At 40.4% G+C, this 12,342-nt stretch overlaps 1 protein-coding gene across 1 annotated transcript; it reads left to right on the plus strand.

Moving 5' to 3' along the window:
• Window positions 1-9,391: 9,391 nt before the first annotated feature.
• Window positions 9,392-11,275, plus strand: LOC145537518 (heat shock transcription factor, Y-linked-like). The gene is made up of 2 exons (XM_081568208.1): window positions 9,392-10,038; window positions 10,470-11,275. The coding sequence occupies exons 1-2, from the start codon at window positions 9,526-9,528 to the stop codon at window positions 11,199-11,201; spliced, it is 1,245 nt and encodes a 414-aa protein (XP_081424334.1). The 5' UTR covers window positions 9,392-9,525; the 3' UTR covers window positions 11,202-11,275.
• Window positions 11,276-12,342: the final 1,067 nt, after the last annotated feature.

A 12,342-nucleotide genomic window follows, 5' to 3' on the forward strand; every position in this document is an offset into this window, starting at 1 on the left:
CCTTTATGATTATACAACGTAAATGAGAAATAGATTAAAGGGACTAGATCTGATAGACAGAGTGCCTGATGATCTATGGACGGAAGTTCGTGACTGAAGACCATCCCCATGGAAATGAAATGCAAAAAAAGGAAAATGGCTGTCTGAGGAGGCCTTACAAATAACTATGAAAAGAAGAGAAGTAAAAAACAAAGGACAGAATGAAAGTAATTCCCATTTGAATTAGAGCTCAAAAGAAGAGCAAGGAGAGATAAGAAAGCCTTCCTCAGTGATCAATGCAAAGAAATAGAGGAAAACAACAGAATGGGAAAGATTAGAGATCTCTTCAAGAAAACTAGAGTTACCAGGGGAACACTTCATGCACAGATGGGCTCGATAACGGACAGAAATGATAGGGACCTAGCAGAAGCAGAAGCTATTAATAAGAGGTCGCAAGAATACACAGAACTGTATATATCTATATCTATATATCTATATCTTCAAGACGCAGATAAGCACAGTGGTACGATCACTCACCTAGAGCCAGACATCCTGGAATATGAAGTCAAGTGGGCCTTACAGAGCATCACTAGGAACAAAGCTAGTGGAGGTGCTGGAATTCCAGTTGAGCTATTTTGAAATCCTGAAGGATGATGCTGTGAACGTGCTACACTCAATACGCCAAAAATTTTGGAGAACTCCGCAGAGGCCACAGGACTGGAAAAGGTCAGTTTTCATTCCAATCCCAAAGAAAGGCAGTGCCAAAGAATGCTCAAACTACCGCACAATTGCACTCATCTCCCACGCTAGTAAATCAAGGCTCAAAATTCTCCAAGCCATGCTCCAGCAATATGTGAACTGTGAACTTCCGGATGGTGAAGCTGGTTTTAGAATAGGCAGAGGAACCGTCCAGTCGAAGCTATGGTTTTTCCAGTAGTCATGTATGGATGTCAGAGCTGGAGTAGAAAGAAAGTTGAGCACCAAAGAATTGGTGCTTTGAAACTGTGATGTTGGTGAAGACCCTCGAGAGTCCTTTGGACTGCAAGGAGATCCAACCAGTCCACCCTAAAGGACATCAGTCCTGCATGTTCATTGGAAGGACTGATGCTGAAGCTGTAACTCCAATAATTTGGCCACCTGATGCGAAGGACTGACTGATTAGAAAGACCACCCTTATGGCAGAAAGTGGAGAAGAACAAAAGAGCCTCTTGATGAAAGTGAAAGAGGAGAGTGAAAAAGTTGGCTTAAAGCTGAACGTTCAGAAAACTAAGATCATGGCATGTGGTCCCATCACTTCATGGGAAATAGATGGGGAAACAGTGCAAAGAGTGTCAGACTTTATTTTGGGAGGCCCCAAAAGCACTGTTGATGGTGACTGCAGCCATGAAATTAAAAGATGCTTACTGCTTGGAAGGAAGGTTATGGCCAACCTAGATAGCATATTTAAAAGCAGGGACATTACTTTGCCAACAAAAGTCTGTCTAGTCAAGGCTATGGTTTTTCCAGTGGTCATGTGTGGATGTGAGATTCGGAGGTGAAAACGCTGAGTGCCGCAGAATTGATGCTTTTGAGCTGTGGTGTTGGAGAAGACTCTTGAGTGTTCCTTGGACTGCAAGGAGATCCAGTCAATCCATTCTAAAGGAGATCAATCCTGGGTGTTCATTGGAAGGTCTGATGATCCGGCTGAAACTGCAGTACTTTGGCCATCTCATGCGAAAAGTTGACTCATTGGAAAAGACCCTAATGCTGGGTAGGATTGAGGGCAGGAGGAGAAGGGGATGACAGAGGATGAGACGGTTGGATGGCATCACTGACTCAATGGATATGGGTTTGGGTAAACTCCGAGAGTTGGTGATGGACAGAGAGGCCTGGTGTGCTGCAATTCATGGGGTCGCAAAGACTCGGACACGATTGAAAGACTGAACTGAACTTAACTGATGCTGGGCAAGATCAAATGTGGGAGGAGAAGGGGACAACAAAGGACAGGTTGGTTGGATGGCATCACCAACTCAATGGACATGAGTTTGAGTAAACTCTGGGGCGTTGGTGATGGACTAGGAGGCCTGACTTGCAGCAGTCCATGGGCTCGCAAAGACTCGGACATGACTGAAAGACTGAACTGAACTTAACTGATGCTGGGAAGGACCAAAGGTGGGAGGAGAAGGGGACAACAAAGGACAGGTTGGTTGGACGGCATCACCAACACAATGGACATGAGTTTGAGTAAACTCCGGGGTGTTGGTGATGGACAAGGAGGCCTGACTTGCAGCAGTCCATGGGCTCGCAAAGGATCGGACACAACTAAGCCACTGAACAGACTGACTGAACTCAAAATCAAAGAAAGGGATTCTGGGAAATGTAGCTCCAGACTAGGCAAATTAACACAGCGGAGCACAGAGCACTTGACTTACTAAACCCTTCTGCTTCACTTAGTAGGGTGAACTGAGCTTTGAAAAACCGACCTGACTGATAAAGAGACTTTGGACAAGTCTGCAGTGAGGAGACTTTTAGTCACTGCTTTAATTTTCCATCGTACGAATCTGCACTAGAAACAGTCTGGATGTCATTTTCCCCACCTGCCTTGCAGTCAGAACGTAACCATGGGACCTAGGCTCAATCAATTAGACGCACCCAGATGGTACCCAGGCTCAGCCAATCAAATACATCCAGATGGCACTTAAGACCAATTAGGTACAGCCACATGAAATGTAGGCTTAGCCAATGGATACACTTACAGGTGAAAGCAGTGCAACTGGGTTCTGATGCATAGAATTCAATCTAGATGAGGTGGAAGGGACATAAGCCATGTCACTAGTGACAGCCACTGTGTCTGGAGCCAGTGGTAGTGACAGTTCAGTTCAGTCACTCAGTCCAGTCCGACTCTCTGCGACCCCATGAACTGCAGCATGCCAGGCCTCCCTGTCCATCACCAACACCTGAAGTTCACCCAAACCCATGTCCATTGAGTTGGTGATGCCATCACACCATCTCATCCTCTGTCATCCCCTTCTTCTCCTGCCCTCAATCTTTCCCAGCATCAGGGTCTTCTCCAATGACTGACAGAAGATCCTGCACTCAAACTCTATATTGTTCATGGCTGTCTCTCCAGCCATCCCTCTCAGAAATCTGAGTCACTTAATATCCTTTAATAAGTTTCTTTCCTGCTCAAAGTTACCTCTAATGAATTCTATTCTTTCCAGTAGAAAGCTGACACCCCTCTAACTTCATTTAACCATCTAGCCTCTTTCCAAAACTAGATAAAATAAGGAACAATGTCCACCCCCATGGGCAGTGGAGTCAGGGAGATGCATTTTGTCAAATTACTATGGTGCCACAGACTCTGGGCCAGTGTCACCTGTGAGGGGGTCACTGACCTGGGTTGTGAGTCGGGTAGACCCATCTGAATCCTGGCTGTGGTGCTGACTGGCCTGTTGTGTGACATTGCGCATATCACTTTCCTCATCTCGAGAACTGACTGTGCTTAGTGTTGCCTCCTGGGGATATCATAGAGACCAAAAGATTCCTCTACGGAGCAATCTCTCAACCACACAGCTCAGCATGTTGGACACACCCACACCAGTGATGATAAAAGGAATAAGAGTGACCTTTCTTTTGCTGGATTAAAGAAAATAAATAATAATAGAGGTGGTGTCCTATTGTAGTCCAAGATGAAGATGGTCTGTGAATGCTGCAGTTTAGAAAAGTTACATGTTTTTGGTTTTATGTTTTTTAGTTTTCTATTTTTTTTATTATATTTATTTTAATTGGAGGCTAATTATGGTACAATATCGTAGTGGTTTTGCATGCATTGACATGAGTCAGCCACGGGTGTACATGGGTTTCGCATCCTGAACCCCCTCACCCCAATTCCATCCCTCTGGGTCATCCCAGTGCACCAACTCTGAGCACCCTGTCTCATGCATTGCACCTGCACTGGAGGTCTGTTTCACATATGAAAATATACAAGTTTCCATGTTATTCTCTGAATCCATCCCAGACTTGCCTTCTCTCACAGAGTCCAGAAGACTCTTCTATACATCTGTGTCACTTTTCCTGTCTTTAACATAGGGTTATCATCACTATCTTTCTGAATTCCATGTGTGTGTGTGTGTGTGTGTGTGTGTGTGTTTGTGTTATTGGTGTTTTTCCTTCTGGTTTACATCGCTCTGTTTAATAGGGTCCAGTTTCATCCACCTCGTTAAAACTGGTTCAAATGCATTCTTTTGAATGGCTTAGTAATATTCCATTGTGTATATGTACCACGGCTTTCTTAGCCATTCGTCTGCTGTTGTACATCTGGGTTGCTTCCGTGTCCTGGCTATTATAAACAGTGCTAGGGTGAACATTGTGGTACACGTGTCTCTTTCAATTCTGGATTCCTCGGGGTGTATGCCCAGCAGTAGGACTGCTGAGTCATATGGCAGTTCCATTTCCAGGTTTTTAAGGAATCTCCACACTGTTCTCTATAGTAGCTCTAATAGTTCGCATTTCCATCAACGGTGTAAGAGGGTTCCCTTTTCTCCACACCCTCTCCAGGATTTATTGTTTGTAGACGTTTGGATAGCAGCCATTCTGACTGGTGTGAGATGGTATCTCATTATGGTTTTGCTTTGCATTTCTCTGATAATGAGTGATGTTAAACATCTTTTGAAGAGTTTGTTAGTCATCTGTATGTCTTCTTTGGAGAAATGACTGTTTAGTTCTTTGGCCCCTTTTTTGATTGGCTCTCTTATTTTTCTGGAATTGAGCTGCAGGCGTTGCTTGTATAGTTTTGAGATTAATTCATTGTCAATTGCTTCGTTTGCTATAATTTTGGCCCATTCTGAAGGCAGTCTTCTTCCCTTGCTTATAGTTTCCTTCACTGTGCAAAAGCTTTTCAGTTTATTTAGGTCCCATTGGCGTATGTTTGCTTTAATTTCCATTACTCTGGGAGGTGGGTCATAGAGGATCCTGCTGTGATTTCTGTCAGAAAGTGTTTTGCCTGTGTTTTCCTCTAGGAGTTTTCTACTTTGTGGTCTTACATTTAGATCTTTAATCCATTTTGAATTTATTTTTGTGTACGGTGCTAGAAAGTGTTCTAGTTTCCCTCTTGTACAAGTGGTTGACCAGTTTTCCCAGCACAACTTGTTAAAGAGATTGTCTTGTCTTCATTGTATATTCTTGCCTCCTCTATCAAAGATAAAGTGTCCATAGGTACGTGGCTTGGACCTCTGGGCTTGCAATTTTGATCCATTTATCTATATTTCTGTCTTTGTGCTAGAACCACGCTGTCTTGATGACTGTAGCTTTGTAGTACAGCCTGAAATCAGGCAGGGTGATTCCTCCAGGTCCATTCTTCTTTCTCAAGATTGCTTTGGCTATTCGAGGTTTTTTGTAATTCCATACAAATTGTGAAATTATTTCTTCTATTTCCCTGAAAAATACCGTTGGTGGCTTGATAGGGATTGCATTGAATCTATAGATTGCTTTGGGTAGTATACTTATTTTCACTATATTGATTCTTTCACTCCATGAACATGGTATATTCCTCCATCTATTTGTGTCCTGTTTGACTTCTTTCACCAGTGTTTTATAGTTTTCTATATGTATATATAGGTCTTTTGTTTCTTTAGGTAGATATATTCCTCAGTATTTTATTGTTTTCATTGGAGTGGTGAATGGAATGGTTTCTTTAGGTTTTCTTTCAGTTTTCTCCTTGTTAGTGTATAGGAATGCAAGGGATTTCTGCGTGTTCATTTTGTTTCCTGCAACTTTACTATATTCATTGATTAGCTCTAGTAATTTTCTGGTGGAGTGTTTAGGATTTTCTCTGTAGAAGATCATGGCATCTGCAAACAGTGAGTGTTTTACTTCTACTTTTCCAATCCGGGTTCCTTTTATTTCTTTTTCTGCTCTGATCGCTGTGGCCAAAACTCCCAAAACTATGTTGAATAGGAGTGGTGAGAGTGGGCACCATTGTACTCATCCTTACTTTAGGGGCACTGCTTTCAATTTTTCACCATTGAGGATAATGTTTGCTGTGGGTTTGTCGTATATATCTTTTATTATGTTGAGATTTGTTCCTCCTATGCCTGCTTTCTGGAGGGTTTTGGTGATAAATGGATGTTGAAATTTGTCCAAGGGTTTCTCTGCATCTATTGAGATAATCACATGATTTTTATTTTTCAATTTGTTAATGTGGTGTATTATGTTGATTAGTTTGTGGATATTGAAGAATCCTTGCATCCCTGGGATAAATCCCACTTGGTCATGACGTATGATCGTTTTAATATGTTGTTGGATTCTGCTTGCTAGAATTTTGTAAAGGATTTTTGCATCTATGTTCATCAGTGATATTGCCCCATGGTTATATTTATTTATTTATTTATTTATTTATTTTCGTGGCAACTTTGTCTGGTTTTGCTATTAGGGTGATGGTGGCCTCATAGAATGAGTTTGGAAGTTTCCCCTCCTCTGCAATTTCCTGGAAGCATTTGAGTATGATAGGTATTAGCTCTTCTCTCAATTTTTGGTAGAATCCAGCTGTGAAGCCGTCTGGTCCTGGGCTTCTGTTTGCTGGAAGATTATTGATTACCCTTTCAATTTCCGTGCTTGTGATGGGTTTGTTAGGATTTTGTTTTTCTTCCTGGTTCAGTTTTCAGAAGTTGTACTTTTCTAAGAATTTGCCCACTTCTTCCAAGTTGTCCATTTTATTGGCATATAGGGGTTGATAGTAGTCTCTTATGATCCTTTGTATTTCTGTGTTGTCTGTTGAGAACTCTCCATTTTCATTTCTAATTTTGTTGATTTGATTCTTCTCCCTTTGTTTCTTGATGAGTCCGGCTAATGGTTTGTCAATTTTATATATCTTCTCAAAGAACCAGCTTTTAGCTTTGCTGATTTTTGCTCCGGTCTCATTTGTTGCTTTTACATTTATTTCTGCTCTATTATATGATTTCTTTCCTTCTACTAAGCCTGGGGTTCTTGAATTCTTCCTTCTCTAGTTGCTTTAGGTGTAGAGTTAGGTTATTTGTTTGACTTGGTTCTTCTTTCTTGAGGTAAGCCGCTTTTGCTATGAACCTTCACCTTTGCACTCATTCTACAGCGTCCCATAGGTTTTGGGTTGTTGTGTTTTCATTTTCATTTGTTTCTATGCATATTTTGATATCTTTTTGGATTTCCTCTGCGATTTGTTGCTTATTTAGCAGCGTGGTATTCAGCCTTCATATGTTTGAATTTTAAATAGTGTTTCTCTTGCAGTTGACATCTAGTCTCAGTGTACTGTGGTCAGAAAATATGCTTGGAATGATTTCAAGGTTTTTTGAATCTACCAAAGCTGGACTTATGGCCGAGGATGTGATCTGTCCTGGAGAAGTTTCAATACGTACTTGAGTAAAAGGTGAAACCCATTGTTTTGTGGTGAAATGTCATATCGATATCAATTATGTCTAACTGGTCCATAGTATCATTTAAAGTTTGTATTTCCTTGTTAATTTTCTGTTTACTTGATCTATCCATAGGTGTGAGTGGGGTAGTAAAGTCTTCGACTATGACTGTGTTATTGTTAATTTCCCTTTCATGCTTGTTAGCCTTTGCCTTACATATTGTGGTTCTCCTATGTTGGGTGCGTATGTATTTATAATCGTTATATCTTCTTCTCGGATTGATGTTTTGATCATTATGTAGTGTCCCTCTTTGTGTCTTTTCACAGGCTTTATTTTAAAGTCTATTTTGTCTGATATGTGTATTACTACTCCTGCTTTCTTCTGGTCTCGACTTGCTTGGAATACCTTTTTTCCAGCCCTTCACTTTCAGTCTGTATGTGCCCCTTGTTTGGAGGTGGGTCTGTTGTAGACAACATAAACAGTGGTCTTGTTTGTGTATCCTTTCAGCTATGCTTTGCCTTTTGTTTGGGGCACTCGACCCATTTACATTTAAGGTAACTGTTGATAAGTATGATCCTGTTGCCATTTGATTTGCTGTTTGGGGTTCGAGTTTATACAACCTTTCTGTGTTTCCTGCCTAGAGAAGATCCTTTAGCATTTGTTGAAGAGTGAAAAGAAGAGTTGGGAATAGATGTCTCTACAGTATCTTCATTAGTCCGAGGTAATAAGAAGAAGCATGTTAAAGCAAGGGGTAATGTGGATGATCAAAGCTCTGACTTTCATCCTGAAACTTGAGGACAGAGTGTATTTTCAGCCTGCACAAGTTTAAATGTGCCATTCATACGAAAGCCTTCTACCATCCAGATAGCTGCTGAAACAAGTGCCCCAACTTGAAATGATTTCTCTTCTCCATCGTAAATATCAGTTAGACCACAGGAGCATACTGTGATACATCAATCTGCAGCTGCTTTAGGTGTTGTTGTTGTTGTTTTAATTGAAGAGAAATTGCTTTACAGAATTTTGCTGTATTCTGTCAGAATTCAAAATAAATCAACCATAGAGGCACATATATCCCCTCCCTCTGGGAGTACCCTCCCATCTCCCTCCCCATCCCACAATCTAGGTTGAGCATTTGTCATGGGATTTCACATAGCAGCTGCACTAAATCAAATGGCTCTAGTGAAAATTTTGCAGCTATGTCTACTTCTGTTTCTCCGTACCGCAACTTATGTCCATTACAGAACAGTTAGTTTGGACCGAGGGTGGAGCCTTCTACCTTTCCAGGTTGGTATGGTAACATGTCAGCCCATGACCGTCCTTTTCCTAAATTACAACAGTCAGGCAATTTAGTTTTCCCAGTGCCAAAGATCCCTGATACATCTGCTGCTTCTCTTTCAAGATCCACTCATCAACCATCTTCATTATTTGAAAACTGTCCTAATACAACTGATGTACCAAATAGGTGTTGGATTATGGAGGATACCAAAGTGTAAAATTAATGTTTGGAGATGTCAACAAATTCCTACAATTCTCTTATTTGAAGAAAAAAGTTACATATTCATCTTCATAGGGCCAATTTCTATTTTGGAATAATTAAGAGTAAAATGAGTCTTTCTTTCCGTGCCTGACTATTTTACTCTGCATAATATAAACACTTCTGTGCAAGGTCATAAACTAAACACTACACTTGCTTTCACTGAAACCCACAGTCAGTTGATTGACTTCATTGCATAGAAGTGAGCAGACCCATGTTTGGTTTGGTAACAGTCCTGAATGTTAAGAATATGTGTATAGAAGGGTGATCAATCACTTTTATTTCAGGAACCAAGTAGACTTATTGATGTGATTTTTCTGTGTAAAAATTCTTTAGCAATGACATTTTGCAGGTTTCCTGTTTTTGGTTACTATTTATGCAAGCAGCCTTTATTTTAAGTTGATGTAGAAGTAAACACTGGTTGAACATTGCCCTTCAATTGCTAGAAGACCAGTGACTTTATGATGTCAGCGCTACTCTTCAATTGCTAGGAGACCAGTGACTTTGTGATGTCACAGCTTTTTGACTTTGAGAACCATGCTGATGGTCTTGAGAGTTTATCTCTGTACGCCAGCCAAGCAGCACTTGAAGTTGGAGTGTGTAAAGTCAGACAAATGAGAAAAGTATCTGAAGAAAGATCTCTCTGAGATGGCACACATTCCTTCAGAAATTCAAGATGTGCCTCGTAAAGATGTATCAAGTGGTTGCAAAACCTCCATTGGATCATCTTCGTGTGATTACACACTTACTGGGGACTCAGTTTTGAGATCTATGATTGAAGAATATGCTTTCCAGGCTTTGTCTAAGGAAGCTGGGATAAAAAGGCCACACTACACATTTTCTGTCTCTGAAAGAAATGAGTTGAATGATTTTCTTTCCCTCACTTTTCCACAAAAACTCTGGGCTATAGTTGAAAGTGATGAGTTTGAATCTATTTGGTGGGATGAGAGTGGCACTTCTATAGTGATCAACGAAGAACTCTTCAAGAAAGAAGTCTTGGAAAGAAAGGCCCCTTTCAGAATATTTGAAACTGATAGTATGAAAAGTTTAGTTAGCCAGCTTAAACTTTATGGGTTTAGTAAAAAGCGACAAACTTTTCAAAGATCTGCTTCACTCCCTGACTTTCTGGAAGAAGAAAACAATGTCTCTGTTTTGAGCAAGGTAATCCAAAATTTCCACTTACTGTCAATATGTAAGATTAAATCATGTGACTTAGAAAGCATGTTCACATATGTAGCTAAAACCGAATTTAAAATTGAGATAACAAACTGTTGAACACGTTTTATTTTTTGAAGTTGAGAACAGCTGGAGGTTAAAATATTTGATACTTAATACACTCTCCTAGCAACTTGAAATCAGATACATGTCCTCAAGCTACTTTAAGTGGTATTTACTGTATATATACAACATATTTTTTAGTTGAGGAGCATACTTGTTTCTAACATGTAAGGTGTTAAAACTACTAATGGAGGTGTTGTCTTTGATTCTATTTAATTGGCATCATTAAAGGAATACATTTTTATAGTTTAACTTTGCTTGTCAGTTTTACCTTCGTTTATAAAAAACTAAATAATTGTATCCTTTGATTTTAGTTACAGATCTACCATAATCCAAATTTCAAAAGAGGCTATCCCCAACTTTTAGGAAGAATGAAAAGAAGAGTTGGGATTAGCAATGTGTTTCCGAAATCTTCACTAGTTCCAGATTACGAGAAGAAGCATGTTAAAGCAAGGGTCAACATAGATGATCGTAACTCTGGTTTTCATGCTGAAACTAGTGGAGAGAGTCCATTTTCAGCTTCCACCAGTTTAAGTGTGCCTTTCCCACAAAAGACTTATACCAGCCAGATAGTCCCTAAAACAAGCGCCCTATTTCCGTGTGACTTTCCTTCCCCATCAATATCAGTTAGACAAAGAGAACAGAACGTGGTAGATCAACCTGCTGTTTTAAACCAGTTGAGCATTTTTAATTGGCACTTCCATAGCACCTACACTCAAGCAAATGGCCACGTTGAGGACTTTGCTACTACCGCTACATCTACTTCTCAGAACCACATCGTATCTCCATTATGGAGCAGTTCTTTTGGACTGATGGTGGAGCCTTCTACATTTCCAGACAGGTATAGCGATATGTCAGCCCATGACAGTCCTCTTCCTAACCAGCAACAGAGAGGCAACTCAAGGTCCCCAGTGCCAACGATCGCTTATACACCCACCTCCTCTCTTTCAAGTCAATTCATCAACGATATTCCTTATGTGAAAACCATGCTAATTAAAACTGACCTATCAAATAAGTATCAGCTTATGGAACCTAATGAAGATTAAAATTTACGTTGGGAGATGTCAACAAATACCCACAATTCTTGTATTTGAACAATAAAGTTACACGTTCCTCTGCACAGTTTTGTTTTCTATTTTGAAACAATGAAGAGTAAATTAAGGCTTTATTTCAATGTCTGGCTATTTCTCTGCACTCTTTTATAAACTCTTCAGTTCAAGAAAACATCCGTTAGGCATCCTAGGTAAATGGCACCTAGCCTATGGTTTCTAAGCAAGAAAATGAGAACAAAGGGAAAAGAGGTAATGGATGTAAAGTGATTTGGGAAATCATCCCTGCTGAAATGAATGGGTGTCTAAATGAGGATGGTAAGGGTGAAGGAACACATGCAAATAAAATCAAAACAAGTGCACCTACACAGTACGAACCTTAGTGCATTCACAGTTACATGATATTCTATTACGTATCGGTAGAGTCTTAAGATAGAGAAGGAAATGGTGCCCCGCTCCAGTATTCTTGCCTGGAGAATTCCGTGGAAAGGGGCTCCTGGTGGGCTGCTGTCCATAGGGTCGCACAGAGTTGCACACAACTGAAGTGACTTAGCAGCAGCAGAGTCTTAAGACATTAGACAGGAGATTGTCTTCATTCTAGAAATTCATTTCATACTTGAAAATATAAATATTGTAGCATGTCCAAAATTAGGAGAACCGTTATACCATCACTGTGATACCAACGATTACAGGACATAATCAGTGACTGGACCATGGCCAGCACAAGATAGGTATTTTACAAGTGGTACTGTATAGGGTCATTTTAGCTCTGCTCTCCTTAAGGCGTACCTTTATTTCCTGCCACCATGATTCCACCCTATATTTCCTAATGCATATTTAGATTTTGCTTATCTGTTCCCTCAGAGACAAAATAAATTCCTCTGGTGATTGCAGCACCTCAGGATGGTTAACAAGTTCTTTGAAGACATGATATTTGTTTTCCGTAGTAGTTTCAGTATCATTCTCTTACACCGTGCTTCTGGAGCTACAATCACACACACTGCTTTCAGATGTGCTAAGCCCCTTCTCACAACTTTGCCTCAACTCTTTCTTGGGGTTGGAAGGAACCTCTGTTCGCCCTCCTACCAAGGTGAGCACGGATATCAGGTCTTCAATGTGTTTTGGGTCTACCCTCTTT

The sequence above is a fragment of the Giraffa tippelskirchi genome, chromosome Y (genome assembly GCF_054371585.1).
Source record: "Giraffa tippelskirchi isolate mGirTip1 chromosome Y, T2T-mGirTip1v1.2.pri, whole genome shotgun sequence".
NCBI classification, from domain to species: Eukaryota; Metazoa; Chordata; class Mammalia; order Artiodactyla; family Giraffidae; genus Giraffa; species Giraffa tippelskirchi.

Excerpts from the sequence above, each read along its gene's own strand:
- LOC145537518 (XM_081568208.1), top strand. The coding sequence starts at position 9,526 with ATGGCACACATTCCTTCAGAAATTCAAGATGTGCCTCGTAAAGATGTA. Across the intron at positions 10,039-10,469 it reads ATGTCTCTGTTTTGAGCAAG|TTACAGATCTACCATAATCC; the intron begins GTAATCCAAAAT and ends CTTTGATTTTAG.